The 17,276-nt window shown below is 41.6% G+C and overlaps 2 protein-coding genes across 9 annotated transcripts in view; both read right to left on the bottom strand.

The window, feature by feature from the left end:
- Positions 1–265: 265 nt before the first annotated feature.
- st14a (ST14 transmembrane serine protease matriptase a) lies at positions 266–9,550 on the bottom strand. 2 transcript variants are annotated; one of them, XM_067506738.1, is made up of 19 exons: positions 9,003–9,550; positions 6,794–6,953; positions 5,966–6,096; positions 5,764–5,834; positions 5,293–5,447; positions 5,086–5,121; positions 4,681–4,915; positions 4,073–4,215; positions 3,867–3,970; positions 3,664–3,776; positions 3,446–3,582; positions 3,259–3,363; positions 3,042–3,146; positions 2,831–2,947; positions 2,569–2,691; positions 2,105–2,288; positions 1,317–1,588; positions 1,001–1,137; positions 266–798 (listed from the first exon to the last, which is right to left on the bottom strand). In XM_067506738.1, the coding sequence occupies exons 1-19, from the start codon at positions 9,042–9,044 to the stop codon at positions 640–642; spliced, it is 2,529 nt and encodes an 842-aa protein (XP_067362839.1). In that variant the 5' UTR covers positions 9,045–9,550; the 3' UTR covers positions 266–639. The 2 variants fall into 2 exon arrangements, with proteins under 2 accessions (XP_067362839.1, XP_067362838.1); XM_067506737.1 differs by having other exon boundaries at positions 2,569–2,694; positions 9,003–9,546.
- Positions 9,551–9,859: 309 nt separating this feature from the next.
- aplp2 (amyloid beta (A4) precursor-like protein 2) overlaps positions 9,860–17,276 on the bottom strand; it is a 49,896-nt gene continuing 42,479 nt past the window's right edge. For 2 of the 7 annotated variants that reach the window (XM_067506745.1, XM_067506739.1), the window contains 5 exons: positions 16,701–16,736; positions 14,714–14,796; positions 13,580–13,657; positions 12,048–12,203; positions 9,860–11,917 (listed from right to left, as the gene is read on the bottom strand). In XM_067506745.1, the coding sequence (XP_067362846.1) occupies positions 11,816–11,917; positions 12,048–12,203; positions 13,580–13,657; positions 14,714–14,796; positions 16,701–16,736 (455 nt within the window). In that variant the 3' untranslated portion in view covers positions 9,860–11,815. The remainder of the gene's footprint in view (positions 11,918–12,047; positions 12,204–13,579; positions 13,658–14,713; positions 14,797–16,700; positions 16,737–17,276) is intronic. The other 5 variants (XM_067506740.1, XM_067506742.1, XM_067506743.1 and 2 more) reach the window with 5 other exon arrangements.

Below are 17,276 nucleotides of genomic sequence, written 5' to 3'. Positions count from 1 at the left end.
TAAAATTTTAGTTTAGTTTACCTCTGTTAAAATGAAATGCTGGCCGTAATAAGAAAGGTAATGCTTTCAAAAGCGACCATTAATAATTCGGAGACGTCTAAAAATCACAAGCACATTTTAAATAGAGCATTACCGAGCCAAAGGAGGTAAGATGGAAGGAGCTTGCTCTCCCTGTTTCAAATGTAGGAAAAGTAGAACAAAGACAACAACTTACAGTGGTGGAAAATTCTTAGAATGGCTTTTTATAAAAAGAAGGACGACAGAGTACAAGAACACGAAATTTAATTTATGTACATGTGTAACAATCATACCTAAAATCTGTTTCTTGTTCAGTTCTCTATTAAAACTAGCTTTAAAAAACAACAAGTAAAATAAACACAAAACATTTATTTACATTTACATAAAAACATCAAACAATCAACCCTGACCTCATTAAAATTTAAGCGGTCATAAAATGTGTTGCGATTGCCCTTTAAGCAATAAGCGCATTTTCCACTGCAGGTAAGACTAGGAGTCGAGCTCATTAAACCAGATGGAAAGTCAGAGAGCTGTTTCACTGAGGCAACAATCCACATTGTGATACTTGTCATCTAAGTTCATGTCCATATCTTTGGCCTTGTTCGACCATTTTTCATTGGTCTACACGCTAGTCTTTTCTTTGATCCAGCCACGGAATTTGGTGACCGTTGTGTAGATGCCTGGTTTGTTTCTGCGTGCACAGCCATCACCCCAGCTGACTACTCCTGCCAAGAACATCCGAGTGCCAGTAGGACTTGACAGAGGACCCCCCGAGTCACCCTATACAAGACGATTAGAGAAGAACACAAAGATGGGTTTGTGTTAACAAACTGTAACTCGTGGACAAAGACATAAATAACTAATCCTCCCTTATAAGCACGGCATGAGTAAAATTGACCTGATACTTGGTAAACTTGTTTCGACTAAACATTTATATCCCTCGTTTTGTAAAACATTCTGGGGGAAAGGGGCCTTTAATTACCTGACAAGCATCCACTCCTCCCGTCAACACTCCAGCACACAACATCCGAGATGTGATCGCACCGCCCATCAGACTGTTACACACTGTGCTGTTTATGATTCGGACTTGGGCCTTTTGGAGCACCGTCGCAGCAGATCCTGCATTACAAACGCAAGGAGACGATCACCCACTACGTTTAGATACGTGACAGGTTCTTACAGTCATTAAATACCCAAACTGCCAATTCAATTTCGATTACTTCTGAAAACTTGATTATTGATAGTCCTGGACTTTCTTTTATTACTTTATTACTTCCTTACTATTACTCTTCACTCACCTCCTTCTCGGGTGGCACCCCATCCAGTGATCCACACAGTATTACCGGCTGGAAAATCATGCGTGGCAGCTGGCATACAGATGGGTTTGATGTATTCAGAGTAGGGTACGGGACTATCCAGCTCCATCAGGGCAATGTCATTGTCAAAGGTGTATGAGTTGTAGTTAGGGTGGGGTATGATCCGCTTTAGGTTCCTCTTCACCACAGAGCTTCCAATCTGCTGCTGGTTGTGAAGGCCGAGGTGAGCTTCCCAAGTGCCGGGCTGGGAAAATCTGAGGACACACGAAAAACGAACGGTCACAAAGTTGATTCTCAAACCCCGATGACTCTGATCATATGGCAGAGTCACTTTAGAAAATAGGTTTAAAAAGTTAGGTCTGAAATCCAGGTGCGGTTTACATCTGGAATATCAATTTTGTTAACTGAATGAGTAAGAAGCCATCAGGTGCTTTGGGACCAGAGGAAATTATCTGAACTATGACCTTAAGTCGCCCCTTTTCTGTGTCTGCACCACAGGAACTATAAACCATAAAAGTTCTTAGAATGCAGTTTTAAGTGACCTTTATAGCTCCTACTCCAGCTTAGATACTTACTCAGCTGAATAAGAACCACGCTCAAATGTTTAAGGTGAGAAGCTGAACACTGAGCCAATGCAGCATGGAGAGGAGGCTCAAAGCTACAATTTGACAATTTCCTTCACACCATTTTAGTTATTCTCAGAGATGGTACACAAGAAACATACCAGAGACATTTCCTGTTGCCAGTGTATACGGAAAGCATTAAGTTACCTTATCTTGGTATCATCTTGGACACAGTGGGCAGCAGTCACGAGCCATTGTGGACTGATGATGGTTGCTCCGCACACGTGACCGTAACTTTTGACTTGGAGGCTGACCTGCCAGGGAAACTCCCCCTCTTCCGCATTCTGACCACCCACAATACGTGATGCCTTGAACCTATTCTTCCCGCAATCTGTAAAGTAAAGGTTCCGTTGCAGTGTTAGCTTTATCGCAAAACTTGTTGTGGTGTCTGACGTAGGTGAAAAGGTTCGTGTCAGGGCTGATTCTTCGAATGTGGCCCCGAGTTATTCAGGGTAACATACTGACAACAGCAAAGAATAATGCTTATAATTTTCATCCAGCAAACTTGGTTCCTAGAAAGCAGTTTGAGGACTGATTGATGAAGGTATCATTTGCTTTATTAAAAAAAAAAAAAAAAAAAAAAAAAAAAAAAGGGCTTATTTGAGACATACCACAGTTTTCCTCATCAGATCCATCTTCACAGTCTAGTGTTCCGTCACATTCTGGGTTCACTTTGGTGATGCACACATCGTTTTTACATTTATACGTGAGATCAGTGCAGGTTACACCAGAAGCTGCTGAGGAAGGAAAAAAAAAAATAATGCTAAAGACTTGGCTGATTATTTCTTATGCTGTACACTGTCATTTAAGCTATTATTTTCCTTAGAATTAAATTGTATAACTTAAATATATTGTGGTAAATGGTAAATTTACCTTTTCCACAGTCCACCTCATCTGACCCATCGCCACAGTTGTCCCATCCATCACAGCGATTTTTCTCAGAAACACATTTATTATTCTTACATGTCATTTGTCCAGCTTTACACCCGCCTTAAAAAGGAAACATACTTTATGAGCAAACGATAGCACGACAGCTTTCTAACGATTACGTGGAAAAACATCCTCCATCAGTGCCGTGTCTTACAGCTTTCTTCATCTGTGCCGTCTCCACAGTCATCTACACCGTCACATTTCCAGAACATGGGCTTACACAATCCGTTTTTACAACTGATGTCATCTGGTTTGCACTCTGGTGGAAAATGTAGTAAAAAATATGTAATCATTACATATCTATCGTATTTTGTGCCAATGATATGAGAATTAGTTGACAAAAAAGCCTAAAATGTGTTAATAGTACTTACGGCAGTTCATTTCATCACTCAGGTCTCCACAATCATTCCAGCCGTCACACTTGAGCTCTGTTTTAATGCAGCGCTGATTTTTGCACTGGAACTGGTCTGGACAAGCTGTGGATGGAAGGGATAATGTTACATAGACTTTCCTGATGTGAAGACCTAAACATTCGCGGGCAGAGGCCTCGTGACTTACGATCGTTACTGTCGATGGCCTCAAACTGCGCATTGAACCCCCGGTCCACAAATGAGCGATCAGAATAAAAAGTCACATTCATTTTGTTGGTGCGGCTAGTTTCTGTTACAATGGAGTCTGCTTTTTCCCCGCATAGTCTGAGGAGGAGAGGCGCAATCAGTGACATGTCTGTTCTGTTTCGCAAAGCCCCGTCTCTGTCCTACAAGCATAGTACTCACTTCTTTCCATTGACCTCCACGTAGTCCTTAGTACAGCTATTTATGTTTTTCTGCCCGGGTTCAGATAAGAGGAACTTTTTGAACGTCACCTTCACTGCCTTACCCACAGGGACCTTAACGTTTGAGAGAAAAAAGTAAAACATGTTGACATTAACCATCTGAGAAGGGATACAGAACAGAAAAGGGTGTAAAATTTATCTCACCTCGAGTGACCACTGACACGTAGTTTTGGGAGGATAGTAATTTGGGAAATTTGGAGTAGTGAAGGTGCCTTTTTCATAGATCAGCTGGCCACCACATGATATAGCTGTTAAAATAGGACAGGTGTTAGCATTTGCACAAACCTATAATAAGCTGTAACAAAGCGAGCTACGTGAGGCACAGTACAATCATAAGCATGAATCCCTACCTCTGTTTCCACGAGGGATTTGTGAGACTTGTGCTCGAAAACCTGGGTAGTTATTCTTGTCATTTGTGGCCATCGTCACCAGCATCACATTCCCAGAAGACTGAAAAGCCAGCGGTTCATTGCGAGAATGAAAGCCACACAGCCTGCAGCATAAGGACAAACATGAATTTTCTATGTGCATTGTTCCCTAACGGATACATCAGACAGATATGAGCCCTTTTATTAAAGAAAAAAAAAGTAAATTATCTGATGGGACTGGCATGGGGCAGGTTTACTTAAACTGCTATCAGATAATGGCCGCTCGTGGAAAAACACTTCACTAAACTGAATTTACAGACTGAGTTAAACCACACTCTCAACTCTTATACCAGAGCTGCTCCCAGATTTTTTAGTAAACGTTACATTAGGCATGAGGCTCAACTCAGACAATGTCAAGCCACTGCAACTTTACACGTGCAATAAAAAGGGTCCATCAGACCCACGTAATCCTTCCAGCAGAGGGCGACAGATGCAACACAATGTCTAAATCAAGCGTAGACATGTGGCTTTATGACAGAGAGCAAAAGTTAGTTACAGCTGTTATTAAACGAGGCGAAGAGCAAACTCACTCTTGCATAGTGCGGCTTTCAGTGGCCACCAGAGAGTCGTAGATTTTGATGAAGTCGTTCTTGCAGTTATTTTCCAGATTCACAGCATCAAACTTAAGCAGGAGGACGTGGTTCTGCTCTCCTCGCAGTTGCCACTGCATGAAGGTGTTGTTGGGATAGGGCTTATCAGGAAAGCCAGGCGACTGGATCTGCCTCATTTGATCCCCCCTGACGTGTTCTGAATACTTCAAATAATCTGAGACAGAAACAAGGACATTTTGGTGGTGATCATTCATCTCTGCAGAATCTCATAGGAAATAAAATGTATCTATGATGCAAATGCGTGACATGTTTGGGTTTTCGATGTGTAGGGAGGAATTGTCAAAGGACAGTTAAGTAAATGATGGAGACAACATGAGCACTTACTGCTGAATGATGGTGACAACATGCGGGCATCGAGTGCTGTGGGATAAAGAAATAAAGAAGAAGACACGACAGTTAAGAGGAACCTACTGATACAAATACTCTAACGAAACCCAGAGAGAACTCAACAACTGACTTTACAATAAAACAGAAGCAAAACAACATGATGCACGTGGACTGAAATCACAAAAGACAGTAGTTTGAGTCTACCTGACACCTCTAAGTCGTCAAGAATCAGAGTGTTCTCCGTCATTAAACGTAAACCACCTTGGGTGCCCACTGAAGCCATGGCGGTGTCGAATTCTGCCTCCTGGCCTGCAGGCACTCGGAACTCAGACAGGTAGTAGGCGATGACACTGCCTTCACTAAGGACAATGAGACAATAAATGGGGTAGGGCTACGTAAAATACAAAACGTGTGCCAAAATATCTGCCTTTTATGGGTTTTGTATTGAGCAACAATGGCTCGTTCCCAGTCACAGCTGCGCAAAAATATTCTGAAAAGAACATTGGGAAAATTCATTTTCCCAAAGTTCCTTGACAAAAATTTCTGTTGATATCACTACTGAAAATGTAGTTTTTATCAAGGTAAACTGATATTTTTTTAAAAGTTATTTACTTTGAAAAGGAGTTAAATAGAGATTATGGGGAATGCTTCAGTGCTCCACCTTCCCTGTGTTACCTGAAATTCTCAACCGTCGAACGAACATAGTGTTTCTTCAGCAGCGGGTATTTGTAATACATGGTTCTAAGCTGAAAGAGACAAAGTAACAAAAACACAGCCGAGTATGAGTGAAGGCTGCTTGTTAAAACAACACGGAAATTACACAAGTTTCATTAGTGAGGACGGGGCAATGAGGCGGAGGTCCAACATCCGGTATTACCTGTGAAGTCACCTGCTGCGCCAGCGCCTTGAACTCGGAGCTGTTGGAGTCCTCATAGGCATCTATGAATACCTGGTTGGTGATCCGCATGGAGCCGGTGTACATCCTCCTGACCTCTGCGTCTTTACGAACTGCAGGATCACACAGAAGATACACATCCACAGTCTTTAAGCCTCCCTGTGATCTTCAGGAAGTTTTGGCTCATGAACTATGGTTTTTGTTTCCTCCCCTTCTATTTTTCAGTCTTGTGATGTTTTAAGCCCCTAAGGTGTCCTTGTTGTACCTTTAATCTCTCCTGCTAGGTTGCAGTCATTTGCATGTACAAACAAACAAAACAATGGAGCAGTGATTCCTTACTTTACTCTGTCCTATGAAGACTGTATTCCTATGTGCGTTTTTTGTTTTATCAGAGAGAATTTTAAGCAGACACCAAAATGTATATTTCTTTGTTGTTGTGCGTATAAATTATAATTGCAAAATGGCCCCTTGAACTATGTTTTCTTCTTCTTCTATTCAACCCCGAGTCAAAATGATTTGGAGTACATTGATGCATATTTAATACTGGATAATGATTTTAAAAATCCCTATTTTTCCAAACAACACATTCCAACAAATGTGGTCGTTATGCAAGTTATGGATTAACAGAGGTGTGTGCTCTTAGGTGTCCTGCAAAGCACCTCTGAAGTAAAACTGAAACACCCTTCTAATATGATAGAATAAAAAAGGGGCTTTAATCTCGATTCGGGCTCCTCAGTTGCACAGTAGTTTGCGTTGCGATTGTCTTTTCGTTACATTCACAGCAGACGGAATAAGGGAAGGGGAACTTACAGTGGAAATGCCAGACCAGCAGTCCGATCACGAGAGCGGTAACAGCAGCAGCGATCACCACACCAACCACAAGCCCAATTTTCCCCGGACCTTTTTTCTTCTCAAGCTTTTTACCATCAGCTGCCGGCAGGAATTGGACAGATGTATCCCAGTCTTTGTCCTGGAGGGAGGACAGACCAGACATGCCGATCAATACATAAATATGGACACACAATTAAAGCAAACAACAACAACAACAACATCCAAATACTAATGCCAACTATTTCAGTTAAGTATAAAGACAGTGTTCTTTGTAGAAACTTTGTAGAAACAAAACTGCAAAAGCCTTTTCATAGAGATGTTCTTTTGGCTTTCAGCTCTCTTTGCCTGAGCAGATAGGAGCCTGAAGATAAACAACAGCATGTAGGTACAAGTGTATTTTAGGAATGTCCCACCCTGTGGTCGCCTACAAAGTCGAATCTCAACCACAGGAACTGTGCAACAGTGCTCGGCAATAATGAGAAAACACTTTTATTTGGAATTTCTGATCTGCTAATGAAGAGAAATCACAAAAGACAGTTTCAGTTTGGGGAACAGTTAATGAAATACAGAAGGTAGGCGTGAGTCATAGTTTTCGTTACCTTTAATAGGTGAGACAGAGAGGGGGGGAGGGAGTACAAAGGTATCGCCATGTAAAATCCTGTCAAACCTGCTGGTAAACACTCACAGGTCTAAAGTGTAGCACCGGTTTCTGTTTGTGTGTCACTGACACACTGGAATACTTCACAACCCAGCAAATCACCACCCTAAAAGCTTTGGGATGTATCATAAAAACAAAAAACAAGAGCGTCCCATGACTTCGACTTTGTTAGTTTTACAATTACTCAAGATGCTTAAAGGAAGCTTATCTGCAGACCAGGGCTGCAACAACATGAACTGTTTCATAAGCATAGGACAGGGCAACACCGTCTTTCCACCTGCCGAAACTTTACACTCATGCTCAATTAATCTGGTATGCTGCACCAATGAGGGCACAGCAACACCAGCTTGAAAATTGTGTTGACGTGACACAATGGTTTTATTCCACACAGCAGGTTTCTACATTTGTGATATTAAACTCCCATTTACAGGCAGATCCTCTGGACACATCATGTGCTTCAATTCCCCTTTGTATGGCTCGGTCTTACACGCAACATGCCCCCAAGAAACTAAGAAACAGGGGGAAAGCCTGTCACTTCCAAGCATCAAACTTACACATTCCCACGGCTGAAAATCATTTTCAAAACATGAGTCATGTCACTGTAGAAGAAACATCCCGTCATTCAAACAAACTCTTGAATATTTAATGTCTTAATTATTTCATCTTTACAATACACATCGAGCAGAGAACATTTTCCTCAGATCTGCTCAATTGTACCCAAAAGGACAAATGCTGGGAGAATGACTTATATTTATCACAATAACGTGAGACTGTGGAGGAAACTTAAATGGATGGATCAGTCTGCACAGCAGGAAAGGCTTTTAGAGGACATTCATTGATGAGGGCCAGAAAGGTTCCCAAATGATTTCACATCAATCCTCCCACACAGATACACTTTGTGGGATTTATCTGTTCTGCCGGCGGGAAGACGCCTCAGCAACAACTTTCTGTTGCGCTTCTTGGAAATCAGGTAGAGTACAAGTGAAAAGAAGCAAGGCTTGTTTGTTACCTGTTACAGGCGCAGGGAACTTGTACTAAATGAAACAGGAGACTCAATGATTCGTGCTTGCTGCTGTTATGAACCATCATGATCTGTCGCATGTACCCCAGCTCCATCCCACTGTTGGTTGTATCCATATCGTTGGTTAATGGTAAAAAGGAAACGATTTGTGGGGATTGTGCCGCGTTCAAAGAGGGTTTTCTCCTCTCGTGCTCAAAAATGTTCTGTGGGCTTTTAAACATGACTATACCTGTATAACTCACTCAAAAGACCCCAAATAAAGATGCTGGATCAGCCTCGAGTCAGTCCAGAAGCACAGGATTTTCTTTAATGAGTTGGATTCATTTTTCACCCAGAGAAAAATGAATCCAATGACTCCAATCCGAGTTTATGTATAGATCTTGTTAAATTGGTCTTTACGGTAGTTTATTTCCATGATGCCCCCCACTGTCCCACAAATATGCCCCAATTAATGTCCAAATTCATAAACACACACACAAACCTGCTGTACTGATGTACAAGTTTCTTACCGGCTTCGGGGTGTATCTCGTTCCACTGTTTATGTAATCCATCAGGAGCCAAAAACGGGACTAAACCACCAAAACCAAAACGATTCAGCCACTTGAGCCTTTCTCCCTCTTCCTCCGAGGTGAACCTGCCCGGATACCAGGAGAATAACGAGTCCCCGACTTCAACGACCCCAAATAGCGATACAACAAACGGGGGAAAGCAAAACAACACAAAGGAACAAAGAAAAGCAACTTCCCGTGTTTCAGAGGCCGCAGGTCCTGGTGGAGATGTTCCCAAATGTCGACCTGAGGAGAATATGTCGCTTGCCTGTGTGACAACAACCGGGAAAATAAGCCGAAACAGCAGAAAACACACACACACAAACACAGATACACACACACCCTTTTCCGGGAGATTCAGGTTTCTGCGGGCGTGTCCGCTCGGTGTGCACCTGTTACTACTTCCTGGCTACGTGATCAGGTAACCAAACGAAAACCAATCAATACGTTAAGTCCACTTTAACATCAAGCGCGTGGAACGGTTGGCCTGCAGTTTGCCGCATTTTAACCTGTGCTTAATGTCTACGACCCTTTCAACAAATTGTAATTGATTACACACAGCAGCAATCAGCCGGTTTTGTGTAACCACAGCAAAGGTTTCACGCAGCCTATTTCCGGTATCGCCGCGTCGTTGTGTCATGTACATGACTCAACACTCACATCGCACCGAAAAACCGCCAAAAAAAAAAAAAAAAAAAAGAAGACCCCGTCTGTCTGTGAATGAAAAGTCATTTTAAGATACTGGAAAGCCTCTAAACATCTGTAAATGCGCCGATTAGGCAGCATTAATCTATCCATGAAATGACAACACATCCATATGGAAGTTGTGACTTTATTGATGTGTATCCCCCATAACCATAAATCTCTTTCCATTGGTGTCAATCTTTTTTACTTCTTTTTTTTTTTTAAATCACTAATATGCATATTATAGTGTATTAATTCCCCTTCCCCTCCCAGAATCAAGCAGGCAGTTACACGATTGAAGCCATTTGGGTGCATAGTGAGACAGTCACATACAGAGATACTGTCACAGGAAGAGGAAAAAAGAAATAGAAACTTATAAACTTAAAAATATATATCATATCATTTTTATATAAGAACAATGCACACCACAGGTAATCCTCCGGAAACAAAGCCATGATTGCAACATCAACTATACAGGCATACAAAGACGATACTAATAGAGAAGAGAGGATTTTCAGGATTCGGTGCACCCATTTGTGTCATTCTCTACCTGTAAAAATACACATTAGCTTTTTTTGTTTATTTTTTATTTTTATTTTATTTATTTTTTTTGTCAGAAACCAGCTCCCGAAGCCCCTTCTGTGTGTCTCTGTCTGCCTGCACAGCCCTCCAGCTCCAAGTTGTCTTCAAGTGTCTCTGATCCAGGGCCGGCCCACGCCTTCCTGGACACCCAGGTCCCCAAATCCAGATTGCCACAAAAATATCCTTAGCTTTAACATATTTGCTACAGTTATCAAGTTTGGTATACAACTTTGTTTTTTGGCAAATATTTTCATCCCCCCCCCCAGCGTCTGGTGGGGCCCAAGTAGCTATAGATTTCGTGTGCGTTTCCGGCCGGCCCCGTTATGATTTCTCAGACTGTTTTACACTTGATGACCAGCAAAGCTAACGCTTACTGTAATAACGTTTGCAGATTCAATTGGATTTTGCTTCAGATAATTGCTACAAAATCTCCCCCAAAGGAAAAAGAAGAAAAAACAAACAAAAAAAACACACACACAGGTTTGTGTTTGTGGCACATAATCACCTGCTGCATTAAAATCAAAGCCTCAAGAGAGTCGGTAAAATACATCGTATGAAAGAAAAAAAAAAAAAAGCTTCCAGAAAAAATTCAACTATGTACCACATGTCAATAGGTTTTTACCTAATTCAAACATTTTTATCTGAGTACAAGGGGATACATTATCACATTCACTTGGTAAGGGTTCGCTGTAGGTTCTGGGTAATGTGTTTGGGCTGGGGGCCTGTGCACATCTTCCCCGTATCATTCTAATAGTATGCCTTCAAACACAGCTCATTACCACCGAGCAAAGAACCCTAAACTGACACATATCCTCTTCCCTGGAAAAAAAGTGGAATAAAAACATCTACTCTTAGATATATTTAAACTGTATATGTATATTTTGTCTGTCATCATAACAAAGAACAGAAAGTAAATAATACATGATCTCATTTTTTTCTCATTTGTTGTTTCACTATACATTTTAATTGGTACAAAGAACCTTCATATACAAGCAATCTATTGAGAGGAAAAGGAACAAAGTAAAACACCAATTCTTTTTTGAGAAAACCATGAGAAACTGCATGGGTGACACTTGCGTAATGGAAAACTAAAGCGTAGTGTCTTTTATGCCGGTTTTGAAGATGGCTACTCAAAATCATTAAGGTTTGCTTGATTTGCATTTGCACTTTCAAAAGGAAACAAAATATAAAGAAAATGTCTGAAGAAATGTTATACATCTTGATCTGAGATAGCTGTATTGATAATTACAGAGAAATCTGCAGAATCACATTTTCCATAATGCAAAATGGCAGATACATCACCTTTTCAAAAGAAACATGATCAAAAAGAGCTCTATAGTACAATAGTAGCAGTAGTAGAAGTAGTAGCATTATTTAAGGATTGTATTGAACAAACCAGTAAATATAGTTTGGATGTATGCAGATGATTTTAACAATAGCATCATGTGTTATTGGTCAGTAGTATGTTCCCCCTCAGTTGCCGTCCTCTGCTGTCCTTAGGGCTCTGGTTAGATCTGCATCTGCTCCAGGTATTTGTAGGTGGGGTTTTCATAGCCGTGGTTCTGCATCTTGCTGAGGTGGCGTTCCTCTGGAGTGAGCATGGGGTCAACCTGTGAGGCAAACGCACAACGCTCATGGTGGCTGACATCAACAGGGGCCAAACACGTTAACAGTGATGCTCAAGCAGATGCTGCAGGGACAGTGAATGAAGTAACTGGCCTTGCGAGCAAGGCATCTTACCTCCACGATGCCATGACTGATGGTGCCATATTGCCTCTTCCTCAAAAGCACCAGGCTGATCACAATCACAGTTGCTATGGCCACTGCGATCACCAACAAGCCAATCAGCGCACTGCTCCCGAAGCTGAAGTCCTCCCCCAGGGGGCGGTAGGACTCCTGACGGGTAGAACGGGTGAGAGGAAGATCATACATGTAGCTGATGCACTGAAGCACTTGACCCATTTAAAATAAGAAGAACATTAACCACATTAACCGTTAAGGCGTTTTTCAGAGGAACCTGAGGCATTTCTCAACTTGGGTGTTAATCATATGGTAACATCCGTTATGTCCAATGATCATGATCGCATTGAAATCAAATTTGAACTTTTTTTTTGGATATTTGGAAACTTGCCGACACAAATAATCTTTTTGTCTTTGTTTACGCTTTTGGCTCGAGCTCATCTCACCCACACAAGAATAAAGCAGCTGTCGAGATGACCTGGAGGTGGAGCCGCTGCCCAATGAAGTTGACTTTGAATACTACGAGAATTTCTAAGGCACAACTACCCGTGTTTACCTTCTTTCTCTGAATTAGACGTTTTTTTTTAGAAAGTTGTAGTAGACTTGTCCTACTTCCTCATTTCAACTTACGCCAATCAGCCTCAACTTAGACTTTGTGGGCGTTTGAATGTTGTGAACTCTATAATGATCAAGAGTGATGTTGGACATCATAATACAAGTTTATTAAAATTTTGTAAGAACAACTCTTTACTTAAAAATAGACGTAAAAATGATTTTATGACAAATGAAATTGGATTCCTTGCTCTGCAGATAAATAGTATTTTAAGCTTAATTGTGCCAAGCAGGGAAAACAAAATCTCTCACTTCAGACATTAACCTTCCCTGAAGTTGCTTTTAAATGGGGATATGGATTAACTGCAGGAGATTTACTCTTTAACTCTTATGTTATGCCATGTAACCACAATGCAACAGGAACATCATCCCTTCTGGAAGAGGATCTGACAGGAATGACTTATGAATCATGTGCAAAAAAGCCTTAAATATGTATTTGTGGAAGACTGTGTAACATGTTGGCCAATTTGCTATAAACACAAAACCACAGTCACCTACACTCATCTTCACAAAATAATTTCGCACATGACACAAACTAATCATATGTAGACAGCCACTGTCATTCCCCCCCCCCTTTCCTTTTTTTACTGCTCATTCTCACACACAAACTGAGCGTGCTCAGTTTGTGTGGATTCACATTCATCGTATGAACCCGAGATTTTCAATGTGTACATTCAAATACATTCACATAACAACATGCATCCATGCAGAAATAACCAAAACATACTAGCCTGAACAGAAAACAACAGAAGGGGGTGGGATTATGGGGTCTGTTCCAAATATTGTGTTTTTTCCTCAGTTTGAAACTGCAGCATTGGTCTCTTTGCACACTCCCACACTCCCTCCTCTTTTCATACTCTCCCCACTACTCATAACTACAGTTCCCCATAGAGCCCTGTGGAGGGCACCACTGTACTCACCAGCTCATCATCATGCATAACGCTGACTCTCTCTGCACTGTAAACCACTTCTTTTACATCCAGAGACTCATCAATCACCTGTCAACACAGACAGGGGAGCCCAGGTTACACTCACCACAGTGTGTGTGTGTTTGTGTGTGTGTGTGCACGAGTGTGAGAGAGATAGACAGAAAGAAAGAGTTAAGCAGAGAGCAAGAGGGTGTGAAAGTGCAGCATAGTAAACTGTAAGAATAATCTGCATTTGCGTGATGATATATATGTCCTGTACAATCTGGAAGCAGAGAGGGAGGGGGGTTGCAAGCATCAATAACAGACTGTCTTCTTGGTACACAGTTAGCATGTCTTTCTAAACAGAACTTCGGCTCCAATTTGCGAGAGGAATGTCGCGAGTGGAAGTGGGTGCGTTCAGGAGGCAGTAACAAAACCTGCGACAGAGCAGTCCAAAGTTTGTTAATCACTGTGAGAAATCTAAGGTGTCAACGCAGTTTGTTGTTTTTAGCTTCAGATTGCTCCGTCTTAGAAAACTAGCATTTCCAAAAAAAAAGGATAAAAAAATAAAAAATAAATTACAAAAATAAAAACATGCACACATTCAAGAACTGACTCATGTCAACATGACTCATATTCACACACACACACACACACACACACAAATACACAGCGTTGTGGTTTGTGTCAGATTAGCATGCGAATCACGGCACACATTCGGTAGCCAAGCATCGTCTGAAAATCCGTGAGGAAGAATGATGTGTCTGGCAAAGAAAGTAGCATGCGATGACTGGCTAACAAAGTGTGGAGTTGATCTGAATGAGGTTCGGTTGGCAGAGGCCAAAGAGAGACAGTGTGAGAAAGCTGTAACTATGACAACATAGTTACTGGAATAATCATTAAAAGCTGAACTTAAGAGAGCTATGTGAAAGCACTGTATGTACCCGTTAATTTCACTCATCAGCACAATTGCCTGAGGTTGTGTTAATGCATTTAAACAGTGAATACAATTTAATATTTGTACACAAGTTCTCCCGTGTTTTTGCTTTAACAATGCTGCTCTCAGTTCACGTGTTGAGCCAGTCACAAAAGGCAAAGATGCTCCGAGGCCTGAGCACAAAGATAAACCGGCAGCGAAGCTCTTACCACATTGTCGCTGATCTTGGGCTTGCTGTTGATGATTCTCTCCTCAGCACCTATCAGACCGTCTAAACCAGACATGGCAGAGCCTGCAGGAGGTGAAGGAGCACAGTAAATAACTGCAGAAAAGCACAAACAAACAAACAAACAAAAGGAATGGTGGTATTGATGGCGAATAGCTGTACTGCAATATCCACCTCTCTGCTCCACAATTGGAGCCTCAGTCTCTTTAGTGCAATGGTGACAACAAAGCCCTTTCTTCCACTGAGTACAGTGTGAGCACTGTTAAGCAAACTTTTTCTGACCTTACATGTCCTACAAAGGCTCTCTTAAAGTGGCTTCTACATATACAGTAGCTGAGCTTTCTGTGTGTACATGCAGTTAGATAGATACTTATTCATCCCAACAGAAAATGTACAAATAAAGTTACGTGCATTGATGCAATTATGAGTCACCCTGGCATTTTGTATCCCTCAATAATCTCGAATTTCATGGTCAACAGTCCTTTTTGCTGCAGCACCTCAGCTACAAATCCTCCACAGTCCCCTGAGATTTGAACAAATGATCATTTCTAAAAAGCCTGGGGGGCTTCAGTAAGTGGCTAAGCCAAAAAAAGTGGGCCACAGTGTCAAATATGCATGTTAGGCTGATGGTTTTTTAAATAGGCATAGGATCTATTAATACACACACACAGCAGATATGCCATGAATAAATAAAAAAACTGGGAGGAGAGAGAGTGAGCGAGGCGGCGAGGACAGGGCCCTGAACAATGTACAGCAGCGATGAATCTGGTGTCAGCCAACGTTGCGCTGCCACTGATTGCCACAGCCAGTGTCTAACGCTTAAGATTAGGATTAAGCGAGAAACAATGATGGGTGTTTACGAGCCTCACTCAGAGCAGACGTGACGTTAGAAACTCTGGCAGGTCATCAGATGGTACTGCAGAATCACATAGTCTCTCAGCCAGCAGCAGTAACACGCAGAACAAAGGAAGTTACTGATATGGTAACAATAAGGCTTTTCTGAAAGTAGTCCATGAATCGATCGGTTGACAATCATTTAAACCATTCTATCAAGAAAATGTGCCAGATATTTGCTGTGAGTGAGGATTTTCTTGTTGCTTTCTCTCTTTTTCGATACATTCTTTAGGATGAGCTGCTGGTATTGGGAATGTGCATAGGAAAATCTGCACACAAGTCCATTTTTTTATATTACCTGACATATTAAGGACTCCAGGTTCATATAGAAAACAATACACACATATCCATCATGAAAATTAGCCTCAGTTGCAGCACTACTGGGGCTGGACTAGTATTAAAAAAAAAGAAATTAAGACGGACAATGTCACACGGAAACAACAACAGCACATATATTTTCAGTTAAGTCAATACATCATTTAGACTTAACCATTAGTATAAGGAGTTTCTGTGTTCGCTGAGAAGATCCCGTGGTTAAGCCCTGATCAGGCAAAACAGGTGACGTAACCACATCCCTGTCTGCGTGTCTCAGGAGGACAAATTGGGCCAATTTAGATTTGGCAGTGGGTCAGCAGCAGAAACACTGAGCCTCAGACAGGACTACTAAATCACACAGCTCCCATCAGGAAGAAGGCAACTGATTAGGGGAAGGAGTGTGTGCAGGAATAATTAAGCAAGGTGCTTTGACAAAGGCACTGAGGACAGGATGACAGCACACACATGACTGAAGAGTCTCTCTGGGGAAGGGGGGGGGAACTTGAAGCCAATGACTCTGCTATTCAGCATGAGGAGATAATCCTAGTATGATTAAAAGCATGAGAACGACTGAGACCTAACCAAGCTATCCATGTGAGTTAATAAATCAAAAACAGAAAATGTACTATCAGATGGATTGATTAAATCAAAAATGATAGGAGAAAGAGGATCCAAACGGCACCAAAAAAACAAAGGAAGAGGGGAACAGTGGACAAACAGTAAATGGGGATGGAAAAACAAGACGCAACAGAGGCACCAACCTTTCTTGAAGGCACGTGGGGAGTCTGATAGATCGCCTTGGCATAAGACATGAGCAAAAGAAAAAAAAAAAGAACAGAAAAGGGGGGAGGAGAAGAAGAGAGAAAACTGAGGTGAGAAGAGAAAGGCAGGATTATCAAGCTGTGTTAATTGATTAGGAAAAGAGTCCAGCAGGGAGGAGTCCGAAAATAAATTCGAAAGACAACCAAACTCAGGCAGCCATTTCAAAGTTGGCTGGCCCTGTCGATGCCCTCTGGCGGTGTTGGCATGTATATTCAATGTTCCTTGGGGATTAACTTGTAATTTGCCTTCAGTCTCGCTGGAAGCGTTCCATCCATCACTTTTTTTTTTTTTCCTGCCTGAGGATTCAATCTTTTTTTGTTTGGCATGAATGTGACAAAGAACAGAACCATAACTGCTCATTTTTCCCCCCTAAGCTTTTGGCTCCAGCTCAGCACCAAAGCTCGAGGCCTTGTGCATTTATCTGAACTTCACACATTGCAAACCTTTTTTCCTCTCACTGTGCCACCAATGTCCTTCAGAAAGACTTATGCATATAGCCTATTGTCCTCCACACA

The sequence above is a fragment of the Channa argus genome, chromosome 6 (genome assembly GCF_033026475.1).
Source record: "Channa argus isolate prfri chromosome 6, Channa argus male v1.0, whole genome shotgun sequence".
NCBI classification, from domain to species: Eukaryota; Metazoa; Chordata; class Actinopteri; order Anabantiformes; family Channidae; genus Channa; species Channa argus.
The sequence above is the reverse complement of the archived record's forward strand: the minus strand, read 5'-3'. Positions and strand labels throughout refer to the sequence as shown.